The sequence below is a fragment of the Microtus oregoni genome, unplaced genomic scaffold, assembly GCF_018167655.1.
Source record: "Microtus oregoni isolate MIOR12 unplaced genomic scaffold, Mior012 000015F_ref0000493, whole genome shotgun sequence".
NCBI classification, from domain to species: domain Eukaryota; kingdom Metazoa; phylum Chordata; class Mammalia; order Rodentia; family Cricetidae; genus Microtus; species Microtus oregoni.
The window spans coordinates 14,328,345-14,346,950 of record NW_024543074.1 but is presented as its reverse complement, the minus strand read 5'-3'; the positions used below and the strand labels follow the sequence as shown (position 1 = coordinate 14,346,950).

At 36.4% G+C, this 18,606-nt stretch overlaps 1 protein-coding gene across 4 annotated transcripts in view; it reads left to right on the top strand.

Moving 5' to 3' along the window:
- Positions 1–18,606, top strand: part of Acaca (acetyl-CoA carboxylase alpha) — a 273,487-nt gene that overhangs the window by 157,763 nt on the left and 97,118 nt on the right. For all 4 annotated transcript variants that reach the window (XM_041664329.1, XM_041664328.1, XM_041664331.1 and 1 more), the window contains 4 exons: positions 509–616; positions 6,114–6,170; positions 6,543–6,587; positions 17,714–17,755. In XM_041664329.1, the coding sequence (XP_041520263.1) occupies positions 509–616; positions 6,114–6,170; positions 6,543–6,587; positions 17,714–17,755 (252 nt within the window). The remainder of the gene's footprint in view (positions 1–508; positions 617–6,113; positions 6,171–6,542; positions 6,588–17,713; positions 17,756–18,606) is intronic.

Sequence of the window (18,606 nt, the reverse complement as noted above, 5' to 3'; positions counted from 1 at the left end):
CTTGAAATATTAAAAAAAAAAATAAATGGATATAAACTCTAAAGGTGGAATTTGATATTTTGTTTTTAAAGGTGTCCTTTTATTAAATGAAATCCCTTCTTCTGATTTCTCAGTAAATGAATGTTCTGTTCTTTCCCTCCCTTGTTTTCCCATGTTTTGATAAGTCCATCATTTGATACCATGTGAGGAACTATATATAGTAAATGGGACTATGTTACACAGCTTTCTTTCCCTCCTGCAGATTGTTTAACTCCCATTTTGCTGGAGACACCGTGACTTTCAAGTTTGTTTCAAGAATTGAAGCTACCTTAAACTGCTGCTCTTGATGTTTTATGTGCTTTATTTAGCTCTGCTATGACAGTTGGGCAGTAGCTTGAGTGTGCTTTTTACTACTGAGTAGCAAACCAAAATATCCTATTGTTACTGTTCTACTAGGTACTGTGACTTATTCCAGTTTTTGTAGCAGCCAGCTTCATAATCTTCTTTGGTTTGTATTCTTGGTTTACAGGTCCCCAGGGACGAACCAATACACATTCTGAATGTGGCTATCAAGACTGATGGTGATATTGAAGATGACAAGCTTGCAGCTATGTTCAGAGAGTTCACCCAGCAAAATGTGAGTCTTTGACTAGGTTAAAGGTGTTGGTGGCTTTTTCTACTTGTGAGGTTGGTTTTTTTTTTTTTTTTTTTTTTTTTTTTGACAGGATTTCCCTGTATAACTGCCCTGGCTGTCCTGGAACTTGCTTTGTACAGCAGCAGGCTGACTTTGAACTCACAGAGACCCACCTGCCTCTGCCTTCTGAGTGCTGGAATTAACCATGCCTGGCTTACTTGGAAGGTTTTTCATTGATTGTCTTTTATCATAACTCTCAAGACTATGGCTAGTTTTGCCTACTGGAAGAAAATTCCAAAGTAATTTAATTATCTATAATGAATATCTTTTTTATGATCAGACCTCAGATACTCATTTTTTTTAAAGTATGTTTTCTAATCTCTCCTAGAGTTTTAGTTTTGAACATTCATTGTTTAATCTTGAATTCACTGCTGAATATTTCCATTTTGTGGCAAGCTCCATATGTACCCAACTCCATGCAGGTTCTTTCTATGCTGTCTTCTGCCTCCCCCCACAATTAAAATATTTGCAATACTTCCAGCTACCTTTTCAGGTTTTTGATATTGTTGTTGTTGTCACTTGAGTGTATATCATATTGTTATTAAACTCCATACTCAACACTTAGATTCTTGTCATTTTTATTGCTTCTCCTGAGATGTGTTCCTGTCTCTCGTGTGCCCTTCCCCCTCCCTCAGTTCTGAAGGAATTATATCAAATTTTATCAAATAGCTAACCTAACTTCATCTTTTAAATGATTACTACTTGATCAGCATAGATACATACAAGAGAGGGTATATATGTGTGTGTGTGTGTGCTCACATACAGCTTTTTTTTTTTTTTTGCTTTTTGTTGTGGGGGATTTTGTTGTTGTTGTTCTGAGACAAGATGTCACTGTGACCTGGAATTCACTATGTATACCAGGTTAGCCTCAAACTCAAAGAGATATACCTTCCTCTACTTCCCAAGTATTTGAGATAAGTGGCAGCTTACATCTTTAAACAGTAATGTATATTTATAAAGAAAATCTATCTCAATTTTTTTGCACTTTTCTACAATCTCACAAGTTTTACATGAGTCAGGAGTTATTCTGGTGTACACATGGAAAAGCTCATGTTCTGAGAGGTTAATTAATACTGTTTTATAACCAAGTGGAAGATAATAGAGCAAAGCCTTTCATGTCAGATCTATAATATTTAGAAAATGATACATTTTTATCCTCATCAATTCTAGTGAGGGCAACTGAATAGTCATGTTTAAGACAGTAATGAACAGTGGTGATGATCTGGGAATAGAAATCCCTGGCCTCCTCCATACCAGACAACTGCTCTGCTACTGAACTATACTCATGATATGTGATAGATGTCAGAGTCTGCTCTTAAAACTGCCTGTAATAGTCATACCCATGTGTTACATTTGAAGGAATAGCACTGACTGCTTATTATAAAGAACTTAGTAGATATTTTAAAACTTAATTTAGCACTCTAAAAAGTTAAGTGTCCTTGGCATTCATAACAGATAAAAATACCTAGGGAGAATATAATGTAGTAATTAATACAAGTAGCATTTACTCTGACACTCTCAGAACAGGTGAACTGATGTTGGAATTGCAGTGGCCAACACAAGGAGATTGTTCTTCTAGAGAAGTATGTGGTTACTACATAAAATTAACCTTTGGTCAGTAACCAAGGTTATCTCAGTGAAGGAGTCCTGATATACATGGCAGTCAATGAAAGTTTCTGTCTAGATTTTTTTTTAGATACAAATAGCCTGTATTTGATTGTGTTTTCACAATTTTAGGCTTTTTGTTTTTCTAAGACCTAAGATTGCATACCCTTATGCAGTGATCTAAAGAGTTTCCTTCATTTTCATACATTGAGGCAAAGGGAAATCTGGTGTCTTTGCTTAAGGCATTAGGAAGGGTCAAGACAGAATGCTAACACTAGGAGCCTAAAGAAAGCATCAGTTAAGATGCTTACCTTGGAAGATTTGCTATGTTCATCTACATATTTTTAAAATAGATGTGAGAAGAGGAGAGAAAAGCAATTTTGGAAAAAAATACTAGAGTAATAATTTATTTTGTTTTTCACTTCATAATCATACTTCTAGCAGTTTAGAAAAAGTTTTTTTTTTAAAGCACACATTAAACTATCAAATAGGTTGATCCAAATAGTCCAAATAATCTTCTAGTCCCAGCATGTCTTTTTTTCTCTCCTAGAAATTAGGATCATATATTTGTAAATGACTTGTAGAGGAGATTGAAGCAGTCAGTGTAAATGGAGTTTCTCCAGGTGATGATGCCTAATCGCTGGGTAATAGCTGTGGACTTGCTGTGAGACCTGCATTATTACAATGTAATCAGAATCCTGTTGCTCTGCTGTTATTGTCAGCCACTTGTGGAATTTTAAAAGCAATAACAATTTTGATTTTAAATCATGGCATTATTAAAGTTATTTTCTTCCCTTGCCAGAACATAGCTATTGATGCTTGTCTTTGAAGGCTTCGGCTGTAGTGGAATTCTTTGTTGGTGTCCGAAGTGTTTCTGTTGCTCAGCATACTGAGAACATCTCCACATCGCCTTTCTTTTAGCACATTTTATTTTTATTGTAATGTCAGTATTTGTTTACTTATACTGAAGAGTATGATGACAGTATGGCTAATTTTTAAATGTGTTAGACTAATGTTTACTTTTATTTGACCTAGGAATTTATCATGAAAGTTTGCCTATAGAAAATAGATTTTTCCTATTAGGTTTTGCTTATAGTATCAATAATAACAATGTTTTTTACTCAGTAATATCATAGCAGAAATCTAGAAATGGGCGGGGAAAGGTCTAGACACTTGCTTCTTTATAAGAAAAAAATTTGGAATTGAAAAAACAAAAACTTGACAAGCATAATGGTGCACACCTTTAATCTCAGCACTCAGGAGCCAGAGGCAGGCAGATCTATGAGTTTGAGGTCAGCCTGGTCTACAAAGTGAGTTCCAGGACAGCCAAGGCTATGCAAAAAAACCCTGTCCTGGAAAAACAAAAAATAAAACATAAAAAACAAAATACTTAGATATCATCCCCACCCTACCCAAGACAGGGTTTCTCTATGTAACAGCTCTAGCTGTCTTGGAACTCGCTTTGTAGACCAGGCTTGCTTCTAATTCATAGAGGTCTGCTACTACCACCTGGCCTATATATTATCTTGAATGTTAAGATTTGGAGACCAGCAAGATGTCTCAGACACCTGCTACCAAGCCTGATGACCTGCTCTCAATCCCCAGGACTCACACCCATATAGACATAAACAAATGAGTAGATAAATGTAATCTTTAATTTTATTTGGTGTGTGTGAGTGTTTTGCCTACATGTATGTTTGTGTGCTATATTTATATATATGGAAGCAAGAAGAGAATGTTGGATACCCTAGTGCTGGAGTTGTGGCTGGTTATGATCTGCTATATGGGTGCTGGGGATCAAATCTGTGTCCCCTGAAAGAACTGCCAGTGGTTTTAACCACTGACCCATCTCTCTAGCCTCAAAAAATGTAATTTGAATGATTAAAAAAATAATTTGTCTATAAACTGTTAGTTCATGTTATATAGCTAGGAATGTAATCCAACTGCAGTCTTACTGAGGGCTGTAAAAGTCTACATATCTTTTTCTTTCTATTATTCATGAATTCTCCCAAATAATTCAGTTTGTGAGATTGCTTTCCTGCTTATTACCATGTAGCTCCTTTGTGAGGACATTTAAAACCTACTGTTTGTTTGTGTTTTGAAGCAAACAAACAGTACAGAATTGAGGAAAGCTTAGTTTGGGAGTTCAAGACTCATTAAGGCTATCTTGAAACCACTGTCCTCTGTTGACTTATAACATCTTGTTTACCTATACCAAGTAGAGCGTTGTTTTTGAAGTCATGATCCTTCTCCTGCATCCTCCTGGGTGTTGGGATTACAGACTGTACCACCAATCCTGGTGGCTTTTTATTTATTTACAATTTAAAATATATATATGTGTGTGTGTGTATGTATATATATATAAACATATTTATATATATATTATTGCATGCATGTGGGTTTTTTTCTGTTTATGGAGATGTGCACATAAGTGAAGGTGCCCACAGAAGGTACTTTTGACTTTACAGATAGTTGTGAGCTTCCTGAATTGCGTCCTTGGGAATTGAATTCTAGTCCTCTAGAAGAGAAATATGTCTTAACTGGGTGCCTTCTCTCCATAATATTTTTATTAATTCCTCAACTATTTTAGACAATCTGTTTTGATCATATTCATCCACATCCAGACTCATCTCATTTCCACCTTACGTCACTTCCCACCCAACTCTGAGTTTTCTTTTTTTTTTTTTTTCCAATAAGTCCAACTTGTGTTGCCCTACAACTCTCATTGGAATGAGGCCTGTCCTGAAGTTATTCAAGCTACTAGGGCTCACATCATTAAAACTGACTCACAAGAGATAGGTCTTCCCACTTCAGTTAACGCAATCAAGATTACCCTCAAACGGGCTGGAGAGATGACTCATCAGTTAAGAACACTGGCTCTTCCAGAGCATTTGGGTTGAATTCCCAGGACAGCTCACAACCTTCTTTAAACTTCAGTTCCAGGAGAGTTGATGGCGTTTTCTGACTTTCTTGGGCACTGAATATATGTGATTCACAGAGATACACTTAGGCAAAACACCCATAACACAGAAAATAATAATAAAATAAACTTTTTTTAAAAAAAATACCCCATATAGACATGCTCACAAGGGCAGTGGTGGCACCCACCTTTAATCCCAACACTCAGAAGACAGAGGCAGGTGGATCTCTTGAGTTTGAGATTAGCCTGGTCTACAGAATGAATTCTGGGATAGCCAGGGCTGTTACACAGAGAAACCTTCTCTTGAAAAACCTGAACCAAAACAAAACAAAATTAAAAAAACAAGACCAAGCAAACAAACAGACATGCCAACAGACCATCCTGCTCTAAATAATCCCTCATTGAGACTCTCTTCCTATATGATTCTAGATTGTCATGTAGACAGTTAACAGTAAGCATTCCAGTATGTTTTACCTGGAGGTCAACTACCTCTAAGAGTTCATATAACTCTTGCTTCTCTGCAGAGTTCTCTTTCCCTTTCCTCCTGATTAGTAGAACCTCTATTCCTTCACATTTAATTCCAGGAGCAATGAAGATTCTGAGATTAGGGTTGGAGAGATGACTCAGAGGTTAAGAGCACTGGCTGCTCTTCCAGAGGTCCTGAGTTCAATTCCCAGCAACCACATGGTGGCTCACAACCATCTTTAAAGAGGTTTGGTGCCCTCTTCTGGCCTGCAGGCATACATGGAGGCTGAATACTGTGTACATAATAAATAAATAAACCTTTTTAAAAAAAAAGATTCTGAGATTAGATCTTTATCCCAGAAAGGGTGCTTATTCCAGTTAGAATCTTGTAAAGACTAAGTAAGGTAAAATTTGGTTGTCATCTATTTTACGTTTTATGTTTGTTCACAGAAAGCTATTCTGGTTGAGCATGGGATCCGACGACTTACGTTCCTGGTTGCACAAAAGGTATTGACGTTTGAATTATATCTGTCTAGTGTTTATGTTGCCATCACATATTTTGGCTTTCACTTTTTTGCTACAGGATTTCTCTGTTTAGCAAACAGCTCTAGCTGTTCTGGAACTCTATAGACCATGCTGGTTTCGAACTCATGGAGATCCAGATATCTCTGCCTCGCCACCATCCGACTGCCATCACACTTTTAAAGATAAGAAATAGAGTTACAATAGTATGTTATTTATAGATTCTATGTAAAAAAATAACTATTTCTCTATAAATTTAATTTTTAAAAGACTTGATAATTGGTATTCTGGGAAGGACTTTCTAAACTCATCATTCTGCTAATTTATTCTTCTCTTTCCTTTTTTTTAATGTGAAAGGATTTCAGAAAACAAGTCAACTATGAGGTGGATCAGAGATTTCATGTAAGTAAAGGTATCAACTATCAGAGGTTTTGTCTTTGCCACTGATTACTTAAGCAGAATACAGCTGCGTTATATGAAAGGATTATACTTGAGTATCATCCCTATAAAGTATGGGAATGACTTTTTAATTCTACCTAATATTTCAGCATAAGTTTCTTCTTCTTTTAAACACTACATTGGAAATCTCAGTGTAACTCTGAGTTGTCGATAAAGATGAGAGTGTACATTGCCTTTGTTGAATAAGAAGGAACTCACCAAACCTTTTCCCTGTGCACACAATAAGTAAGAAAGCAGTACCAGTTACTCTTGAGGTCTTAGTTTCTACTAAAAACGGATCCAAGTTCTGATACCAAGAAACCTCAGTTCTGAAGACCAGTAATTTATTGCTTAAAATGCTTTTGTAGAGGTCAAGTTGCAATTTTGTATGTTAATTCCAAGAGCAGGAATAAATAAATATTAAGGTTTTAATAAATAAATATAAGGTTTTATTGGAAGGAAAGTTAAGCTAATAGTAACTGTGTGAACTTTAGTTTACACTGAGATCATAGCCAGTATGAAGATAGTGATTAAGACCAGAAACCTAGCCTATATTCATAATATCAATCAAAATGACTGATTGTAGTCAAAATGTTTCATTATAAATTGCTTCTTTGTAGCCTAGTAAGATTCCAAGGATATTAGGAAATCTTGGTTTTCCTGAAGAAATTTTTACTGTTCTTGTTTTTCCTATTTTTTTATTGTAGCAATTAAAACAATTAAGCTGTTATTCAAGTACTGTTCATTTTTAATAATATAATAAAATAATATTTTTTAATAATAATAGTGAGCATTGTTAAAAATGAGCAGGAGTCATTTTGAGTTCTGGAAGGGACTTTCTTTTAAATATTTATTTATTTATTTATTTATTTATTTATTTATTTTGTAGACAATATTCTGTCTGTGTGCATGTCTGCAGGCCAGAAGAGGGCACCAGACCTCTTTACAGATGGTTGTGAGCCACCATGTGGTTGCTGGGAATTGAACTCAGGACCTTTGGAAGAACAGGCAATGCTCTTAACCACTGAGCCATCTCTCCAGCCCCTGGAAGGGACTTTCTAAACTAAAGGCATTTGGTATTTTGTTTTCCCTCATTCAGTCATCTTGCTGATCTATTTAGTCTATAGAGAAGCCTCCCCTGCAAGCTAATAGCTAAGATTTTTCTGAAATTCTTTAGGAAATGTAGTGGACTACACAACTCCCTTGTGTTATTGATGTCAGGAAATCCAGCAGAGTTCAGGTATATATCAATCAATAACTTCAGACAGGAAACTGGAGTCAGTGGAGAAGTATGAGGAGCTTAGAGAGAACCCTGGGGTTTTAGGAAGAAAAATCAGAAGCCTAGGGAATAAAATTGATACTTGGGGATAGACTATGAGTGTCCATGAATAAACACTGTGGCTGGTAGATGCTCTCAGAATTAAAGTACGCATACCACAGAGTGAGGCCCTGGACATGTGTCAGAATTGGGCTAGGCTCCTACACATTTGGTAAGCTCACTTTTTATTACCAATATTGGATTAATAGCATATTATTAAATAGACTAACATGAATTTATAATTTTTTTTACTTTTTGCTAAAAGTGCATATAGTATCATAATGTGTATGGTACAATGACTGCTTTTCTATTATCATTCCATGGTCAAATAAAAATGTCCCCTAAAATTTTCAGAAAGCCAAAATTCTTTGATATCACTAACATATTTATTACTATATATATGAAACTCATACTAAATATAACAACAATAAAACCACAAAAGCAATAGCAAAAAAATTTCTTATTTTCAAATCTGTATCGTGTCCTAGAGTCTAACTGCTTTAATTTTTTAATCTTCCTGCTGTCCTTATACTTCTGAATTTAGGTTGCTTAGGGATGTGCACAGACCAAATCTACTAGTTGATGAGGCTAACAGGGTGGTCTTCCAGCTGTTATTGTCCAGTTTTCGTTTATAGTAGCATCAGGTAGGAAATCAGGAAATTATAAATGCCTTCATTTTTCATTAGTGTATTAAAGCCTGCTTTGGAGTCAAGTGAACATTTACAATTTAGTCGTAGGCTGAATTTGCTTTAAGGAATGAGACGCTTTCAATCATTATTTCTTAGAAATGATGATTGTGTTTGTAGGGACAATGGCAACTATTACTGAACCTCTAGGGAACCTTGGCAGAACTGTACAAGTTCAGGACTATAGTCCTGGTGCTGCTTTGAGTTTTTCTGATGGTGGTAGCTTGCCATTCATGAAGAATGCTTAGCTTCTGTCATGTTGTCTGATACATGCTTGGCCCATAGTTAGTGTAATGTGAAAAAGAGGAAGCCTTCCAGCAGTGTTAGAGATGAATCCCTTGATCTCGCTGGCTGCTTGGTAATCCATGGTGATGTAATGCAGTTCCTTCTGTTCTATACTGTGTTACTGAATAGAACTGAGGCTGTGTCCATGTGCAGCAAGGAGAAGAGAAAAGTTACCAAGTTTTGTTAAGAACAACATTGGTTCATGTGGAGTGAAACAAACTGCTCTTCAAAGTCATGGATGTTTTGTACTGCCCTAGAACCATTAGACAAATAAGGGCCAGACAAAAGGAGGGATTCGTGGAGTGCCGGTATACTGTGAGGTGTTTATTCTGATGCCAGTGAAGTCCATAAGCATCTCAGTACTGTATTGTGTGATCATGATTGTCTCAAGAAAGCTGGCCACTGATATGTCTGCTGCTGCCTTGATTGCTTGACTTTATACACAGACTCTTACTCTGAAACAGCTATTATGCCAGCAATAAAAACACTGGGTTTGGAATCTGTTTTCAGCCATGTAATTAAGTCAAGTCTCCTTAATGTGAAGCAAAGAACAGTTTGAAATTAATGCTATAATAGGAAGTTGGAGGAAAAACAAGTCTGTCCTTTTAAATATATATGTTGCATTTTTTAAAAAAGAAAAGAACCCTGACCCTGAAAAGAAATGAGATTTCTTAAATTGTTTTTTGTTTGCTTGTGGTTTTTTTTATTGTTGTTGTTTCTTTCTTTTTCTTTGTGTGTTTTGTGTGTGTGTGTGTGTGTGTGTGTGTGTGTGTGTGTGTGTGTTGGGGAGAAGAAGAGACAACAGGATCTTACTCTGTAACCTCAATCCCTCAAGTACTGCAACTATAGACATATGCCACCCTGTATAACCTTACAGTTTGGCTTTTGAATTTCTCTGTTAAGTTGCAGTTAGTTACACTAATAGTTTAGGTCTTAAATTCCAAAATGTATAGCAGAAAGAGCTAATTGGTATATTTATATTTTAAAAAATTTGATTCCTCTTTATTTTCTTTTTTTAGCAGAGATATTTTCAAGGATATTAAAATGTGTGTTTTTACTATTTCTTCCTCTCTTTTAAAACAAAAACTTAAGGTCCAAATACTGTGACAGGATTGTAAATCACACTTATAGTTTGTGTTTTAATTGTTTTCTTTTTGTGGGGGGGGGCTTTAAGTGCTTGTGGGATTTTAAAAATTGCCACAAATCTCTCAAGAGCTAGTTGTCCTTTCACGATTGCTTACATGTGAGTGACTCTCATGTAAGGTGAAGTATTTTAGATTGTTTAGGCCTTGAGGGAGGAGATTCCTATCCTAAACAGTTATCATGGCTCATAGTTAGTAGTTTGCACTTCTTTTCTTTTTGCAATGTAGTTAGTTGTTTACTAGTAGACTGACTAGCTAGGTTTGGTTAGGGTTTTGTTTTAATTACAGTCTATATAATTTGTTCTCAGCATGTTGAGGTAAAAGAGAATTGCACCAGCAAGCTCCCAATTTCTTCATCTCATTAGGTTTTTAACACGATTATTAGTATCATAATCAGCTATGATGCTTTCTCTTTCAGGTTTTTACATTCTCTGATTTGCAGGGTGTCTTGATTGGCTAATTTAGGCAAATTATTTTGATTGTCTTGATGATGGTTGGCTGATTAGAACACAGCAGGGGTATAATTTCTTCCTGAGAAATGTTGCATTCTTTTGTTTTGTTTTGTTTTTTTTTTTTTGGTACCATAACACTAAGAGGGCTTTCTTTTTGTACATTCAATTATGATATTTGCCCATAACACTAGAGCATGCCTGGAAAGCAATTACATTAGTGATGGAATAAGCAGGAATGCTGTTAGTGGGAAAATTGGCAGCATGGAAATGAGGTGAAATGCTGAAGTTACTAAAACCATACGATCAGAATTTTTTTTTTGTTGTTTTATTTTGTTTTGTTTTTGCTTATGATTTTTCGAGACAGGGTTTCACTGTGTAACCGCCATGGCTGTTCTGGAACTCGTAATGTAGACCAGGCTGTCCTCAAACTCATAGAAGTTCTCCTGTCTCTGCCTCCCAAGTGCTGGGATTAAAGGCCTATGTCTCCATTCCTGGCTTTGTTTTTTTCCTGATGTTTTGGAGTAATTTGCCTTTTGAGTGCCAACAGTTGACTTTTTTTTTTAATTTATTTATTTATTAAAGATTTCTGTCTCTTCCCCGCCACTGCCTCCCATTTCCTTCCCCCTCCCCCAATTAAGTCCACCCCACCTCCTCAGCCCGAAAAGCAATCAGGGTTCCCTGTCCTGTGGGAAGTCCAAGGAACCCCCACCTCCATCCAGGTCTAGTAAGTTGAGCATCCAAACTGCTTAGTCTCCCGCAAAGCCAGTGCGTGCAGTAGGATCAGAAACCCATTGCCATTGTTCTTGAGTTCTCAGTAGTCCTCATTGTCCGCTATGTTCAGAGAGTCCGGTTTTATCCCAGGCTTTTTATGAAACCCTTCAGACTTCTGGTCTCCCAAATAATGTATTAATATTCCTACTTTCCTTTTTTTGCAGACATTTCATGCCAACCCTATTGTAAATGTTCTGAATTTCAGTGTATCAAAAATCTCCTCAGAACTTGGAGGAGGTTTACTTCCATCACCTCAGATAACTTCTCAGCTCTCCGTGACAAAAGTGGGCATTTGTTGTTTGTTTTTGAGGGGCTATTTCTTGGTTGTTGTTTTAGTTTTAGTTTTTTTGAGACAGGGTCTCACTACATAGCCACTGGAACTCACAGAAATCCATCAACCTGCATCTGATTCCTTAGTCCTAGGAATAAAGGTGCACAACCACACAGAATGAATTTTTTTTTTAAATTGATAGTTTAACTCTTTCTTGTCACCTTACAGATATTTCACACTTTGCCAAAATGGAGCTCTTTTATTATATGCAGTGAAGGTATTTCCATTCAAACTGTTTGATTTTCATGTCTACAATTTTGATTAATTGATTTGGCAGAAAAGAGCACTTCTATTAAATTTTTTTTGTTTTTACTGTTTTGTTTTTTAATAAAAATGGGGAAAATGTATGCCAAAATGACATATTAGTACCTCCTCATTTCAGCAGATAGAAAAGTATGTTAAATGTTATCTTACAATTTTACTAACTTCTTTCAAGAAAAACCCATGGAATGATTTGTTTCTCTTTCTTTTCATTATGTTTTACTTTTAGGTGGTAGTCTGGAAGCTAGATCTCTCTAGAATAAAACTAGAACTAGACTATGTGAAGTTCAGAGTATATAATCTACTGTCCGCTTTATATTCCTCTGTTGTGCTGCAATTAAAGACATGCATCACTACTACCCAGCCTCTATGGCTAACTAGTGTAATTGCTGGGGTTTAAGGTATGTGCTACCACTGCCTGGTCTGTATGGCTTGTAATATGCTTTATATTATAATAAACAAAAAACTCTTTCATATTCTTAAAGACATATGCTGGAGCATTGTCTGTCTTTATTTGTACAAGTATATTCATGATGCCTATAACTTCTAGCAAATGTGTGATTATTGAACCACCCTTTTCCAAACTCAAAGCAGTTTCCTATTGAAAACCTGAATAGGTATCAATGGTAATGTACATATTTTAGTCTTCCAAATTCTACAAAATGGAACACATCCATTTGCCAGATTTCATTCCTTTGAGTCCCCTTTGGGTTATTTTCTGGAGGTAATGGTGTTTAGTTGTATAAAAAATAAGTAGGACAATTTCTTATAATTTCCTTGGCTTGTTGTCATGTGATGGAAAAGTCTATTTATAAACCTTTGCTATTGGCATGATGTTTTTTGTGTAATTCTGAGACCTTCAACACCTTTCCAATCAATAATTGATTGATTTCTGCATTACCTTGTGTTAGAGGACGTGGCAGACCCATATGGGATCTATGTGTGTTATGTTTATGGGATGATTACTATTCCTGATTGTATCTTGTATTTGAGTAAATAATAATGTCAATTCTGTGACATCTGGTATAAATTCAGTGGTTTCAATATGCAAAACCACTCTTTCTGCATATTGAGAATCAGTACCTTACATTGAGAGGGTCTCTAAAATCCCTTAGTACCATGAGAATAGCATACAGTTCTGACTCTTGAACAGAATCATGATAGCTTTGCTCCACTTTACTTAAATTTTCTGATTTGTAACCTCCCTTTCCTGACTTAATTTCCATCAGTATAGATTGTAGGGGCTCTAGTTATTGGTGTGTCCTGTAAAATTCAAGGAAGGACCCAGCTAGTTTTCTTTATATGTTGAATTCTCTTGCTTTTGAGATAGTTGTTGCTAATCTCTCCCAAAATATTACTGCATGCTCTTTGCCAGGGTTTACTTTCTTCCCATAGTTTGACAATTTTACCATTATTAAAAGGTATTACTATTACTGCTGGGGCTAGTCCTGCTAATTGATGAAGTCCAAATTTTCCTTTTAGAATTAACTCCACTTAAGTTTTTAGTGTTTTACTAAGTTCATGTGATAAAAAGATCTGTTCTAAGGTAATATGTTCCCTCTGCATTAAAATTCATGTAGGGGAATGTTGGGAGGGTAATATGACCAGAATGCCATTAAGATTTGTTTCCACTTGATCAACATGTGCCTTCTGTAATTTCTCTTCAATCAAAGCCAATTCTTTCTCAGCTTCAGCTGATAGTTTCCTGGGCCTATTTAAGTCCTTGTCACCATCTAAGGTTTAAGCAATGGCCTTTAAGAACAGAGAAACTGCTGTTCTAAATACAGGTTTGTCTGTCAACCATTTTAAAGGTAGGGCTGTTGGTGCCTCTAAAATATCAGCAGCTGTTGTGCCCTGTTTTTGTTCATTCTGAATGGTTGGTGACTGTTCTTTATAAAACCTTCTAATATTTTTCTGTTAATTTATGGTTTGTTTATAAGATTGCAAAAATATTAATCTGAGTATTCCATTGCTAAAACAAATCATGTCCCCACAAACTCATTGCTATGTTAACTACATATGCTTTTAATATTCCTCTCTGTCTTTCTGGCCCTATACATTCGAACTGCCTCACATTCTATTTTACCTGAGATAAAATTCCAGTCCCTAAAAACTGAACATTTACAATTGAATTTACAACTGAAGAGGCCAATTTGTATGCCCAGATTCTGATGAAATTATTTTTACACCCGCACCTGTGTCTTCCAGACCTTCAATGACAACATCGCTTATTTGTATTTTTAATTTTGGTCTTTGTTCATTTATAGTTTACCAAAATACTCTTATGGTTTTCCTGAACTTTTTGTTCTCTCTTCTATAGGTGTTCTATTATTCAGAGTAGTATGCTTTCTTACAGTAGTCATTAGGTTCTTTCATTGCTCTGAGATGGAGTTTCCTCTATGATGGTAGGAAACAACTGAACCATATTTGGCATAGAGGCCTGCCAGAGGCCCATCACATAGTTTCCTGATGGCAAAGGATTAACATGAATATCCCTCATTAACCTGTATTCATTTGACCAATGCCTGACTTTGCCACATCTTCCACATAATCCAGAAGAGAGGCGTGTTCTGACTAGACTATTCTTAGAAAAAACATCGTTTCTAGGAATGCCCCATGTACAATCCCTTTTAAGGTGACCTTGTTTGCCACAATTATAACATTGGACATTTCGATTTTTCCTCAAACCTCTGGAAATTACCTCTCCTATCCATGCATCATCAGGGTCATGAGATTCAATATTAATTATATCTCGAATCCAGTCCTCCATAGGTGCTGAACTTGCCTTTGACAGCCTCATTATCCATCTGCATAGAGAATTGACATTTTCAAAAGCCAGGGATTCAATTATTACTTGTCTAGCTTCTGAATTTGGTATCATTCTATTTACTACCGAAGTCATTCTTTGAAAGAAATCTGTAAAGGCTTCCCTTGAGCCCTGTATAACTTTAGCTAATGACTCAGTTTTCTTTTCTATTTCTCCAATTCTGTCCCAGGCATTCAGAGCTGTTGCATAGCATAAATCCAGGGTGGGATCATCATATTCAGCCTCCTTTCTATAGCAGCATAATCTCCTTTTCTAAGAATTTGATCTTAGGAGAATTCCCTACGTTTAGTTTTACTTTGCTGTTCAATAATCTTATCCTCTTCTCTGAACCAGGTACTCCATTGTAGTTGTGGACCAGACTCTAAAACACCATTCATTAACCAGTTCTACCCAGTCTTTAGGGATAATTCTATTACAAATTGACCATGATTCTAACATATGCTTCACAAAAGGTGAATGCATGCCATATGAGACTGTTGCTTTCTTGAATCTCCTTAAATCTAACATTGGCACAGGAGTCCGCTTAGCCTTTAACAGAGCCTCTGCCATTTGATAATTCCTGTATGGTTACTGGATATATTAAAGTTGGTTGTCTGAAAACCTTAGGCTGTTCCTCTCTATTCTTATATTGCTATGCTGAAATTAGTTCTCCATTAAATTCCTCTGTCTAGTTTTGAATATCTTTATGATCTGTTTTATTAGATTTTTCTAAGACCTATATCTTATCATTCAGATTAGCCAACTTTTTTAGTGATAAAACAATTATTTTAATGCTGATAATGTTTACAATTGATACTACATAAATCCCATCTAAATTAGTTATCCTCTCATTTAACCTTTCTGTTTTCAAACTGTCCAGCATATTATCATACAGAGACATAAATCCCTCCATTGTAATGGTTTTTCCCAGATTTTAATGTGGAAAAAAAAAAAAAAACCTCTTTTAACTAATTCCTCCCTTTGGCTTTGTGGGAGCCTAGCCAGTTTGGATGTTCACCTTCCTAGATATGGACGGAGGGGGGAGGACCTAGGACTTACCACAGGCAGGGAACCCGGACGGCTCTGTGAACTGGAGAGGGAGGGGGAGAGGAGTGGGGGGAGGGGAGAAGGGTGGGAGGAGGGAGAGAAGGGTGGGAGGAGGGGGAGGGAAATGGGAGGCTGGGAGGAGGTGGAAACTTGTTTTTTTGTTTATGTTTTTTTTTCTTCTTTTCTCAATTAAAAAAAAAAGTCTTAAAAAAAAAAGAATTACCAATTGTCTTACCAAATCTGCTGCCAATGTTGATGAAGATGTGAGGCTTATTGCTGCTGCATAGAACAATAAATGTCTGATTGGATTTCAAGGCAGCTACCTAATTTGACAGCAGCCTGAGAAGGGGGTTCAGGAAGAGCCCACCAGAAGAAAAAAAAGAAAGAAAGAAAAATCTAGCCAGTAGAGCAGTGAACCTCTCCACTTTAGCTCTGGCCTATGCCGGTATCTGGCATATCTGGATAGGCAGATAGCTTTTTTGTGAATTTGTACTTCAAACGTTTGGTGCCAAATGTAGCACAATTAATAAAAACCCAGAGAAAGATATTGGGGTTCAACCTGAAGATCAAAAAAGCAAAGAAGCCACCCACTGGCTCTTACCTCTACCTCAAACCGAAATTTGGCAATCCTGCCTCCGTGTGAATCCTCAGATTGAGACTGAGACCTGTCTCCTCCCATTTTATATTTCTCTCTAGTGCTGGGATCAAAGGTGTGCACCACCACTGCCCAGCCTTTATGGCTAACTGGTGTGGCTGCTGGAATTAAAGGTGTGTGCCACCACTGTCTGGCCTATATGGCTGACTAGTGTGGCTGCTGGCATTAAAGGTGTGTGCCATTACTAATCTGTCTTAATTTCCGTGTTGTTTGTTTGTTTGTTTGTTTTTGGTCTCACCAATGAAAAACATATTTAAATGAGCAATTTTGATTATAACAAGAATAAAAAGATAATGCTCTATGCTTGGGAGGCCAAAGGCACGGTTTCTGTCATGAGAGACTTTGTTTGATTTTCCCCTTGAGCTAAGCCTTGCTTATCTGTAAAACAGGGACTGTGATCATTCCCTTAAAAGACACAGGAGAGTGCCCTCTACCTAGTAGATTTTGAGTCCATTTTTTCTTCAAGGGTCCTGAAGAATGTGTAGCTAGCTGGTCCTGATCTCTCTGCTTTATGCCAACTTTCCCTTGATTATATTGCACTCATAATGAAGAAGGTACCTAATGGAACCTCCTAGAGAGGAAATAGTAATGACTCATTGCAGCACTGCCAGGAGAGCTTCCCATCCGAGAAACAGGAGTATTTGGTGTTAATAAGTTAAATTTCAGAAACTAATGAACTCTGCTAATTGAATTCATCTTTGTTAATTAATAGGGTTCTAGTAAATTGGTTGCTTTCTTGTGTAATGCTGTGCAGAAAGGCCTAATGATTTCAAGTTCACTGGTCTCACTCCTCTCTTTCCTAGGCAGAGCACTGGTGACCAAAGTAGAATCCACTGCTTCCTTTGTCTTGAAATGTTATTATTAAATCCTTGAAATCATCAGTTTCAGATTGAATGTTGGAGTAGGGGTAGAGACAAAACACCATAGACTTAAAATTTACTTGACTAGTTTACAATTGAAGAGTTTTCTTAAAGAGAAGCTTGGGAAATCAGTCTAGTAAGACTCATTGCAGTGGTTCTAGTATAGGGCATATTGTTTTTATTTGCCAGGTTGTGCCAAGAGTAACACACAGGAAGACTCTTTTTTTCTACTTGAGAGATAAAAATGAACTCTTTCTTCAGAGATGATAGATACTAAAGGTAGATTAATAATTTAGTAATTCCCAAGTGGGGTCAAAGTGATGATTATCCAGAGGGTACCTGGAGTAAGCTCAGATAAAGAGCATGTTTTTTAGGAACTGTCTTCTAGATATTTGACAGAGGTCATACAATGTGTTATATCCCCAAAGAGCCATTCCCTGAAGAACTAACACATTTTGCCTTCTTCTTTATCTCAGAGAGAATTTCCCAAATTTTTCACATTCCGAGCAAGGGATAAGGTAAGGATGATTTACTTCATTGCCTCTCTTTATTTCCCTCTCTCCTCCCTGCCTCCTCCTCCTTCCTCTGTTTGTCCTCCATTCCATCCTTTTCTCTTTCCCTTACCTTTTTGTACTATGAATAGGCCATTGCTGCCATTCTTTTTTTTCTAAAGCATACTTCCTTAAGAAAGAGTTAAAGAAATAATCAAATGTCTTGACCCAAAGAAGGCTTCAAAAACATCCCTTTCCTTTAGAACAATTTTGATGTATTATTAAGGAATGCTTTATTTCGTAAAGTTATTCTATTTTTTGTTCCTTTTTAGTAGGATTATTGTTTTTGGGTTTTCGAGACATGGTTTCTCTGTAGCTTTGGAGCCTGTTCTGGAACTAACTCTGTAGACCAGGCTGACCTCGAATTCACAGTGATTGGCCTGCCTCTCTCCTGAGTGATGAGATTAATGGTGTGCACCAATACCGCCCAGTTTAGTAGAATTATTCTTGTAACCTACAAGACAGTTGATTTATATCGAGCTCTTCTTTTTATCCATATGTTTTTTTTTTAGTTTTAAAGTATAAAATTTCATACAGAGTTGATTTCTCCCTCTTACTAGCTTATATTTTAGGTGTCTTTCCCAATGACTTAATTGACATGCTTTCTAGCAGAATAATTTATATTCAGCAATGTAGGAAATGTATTTATAAACTTTTTATATATAAGTGATGATGTAACTATTGGGATTTTCCCCAAAGCCAAATACCATCTTAATATATGATGTTTATTTCTTACTACGTGATAAGATATGAGTCTCACCATTAAGCATCATTCTACTTGGGTGAGCCCGTAACACTATCTTGTGAAGTAGATACTA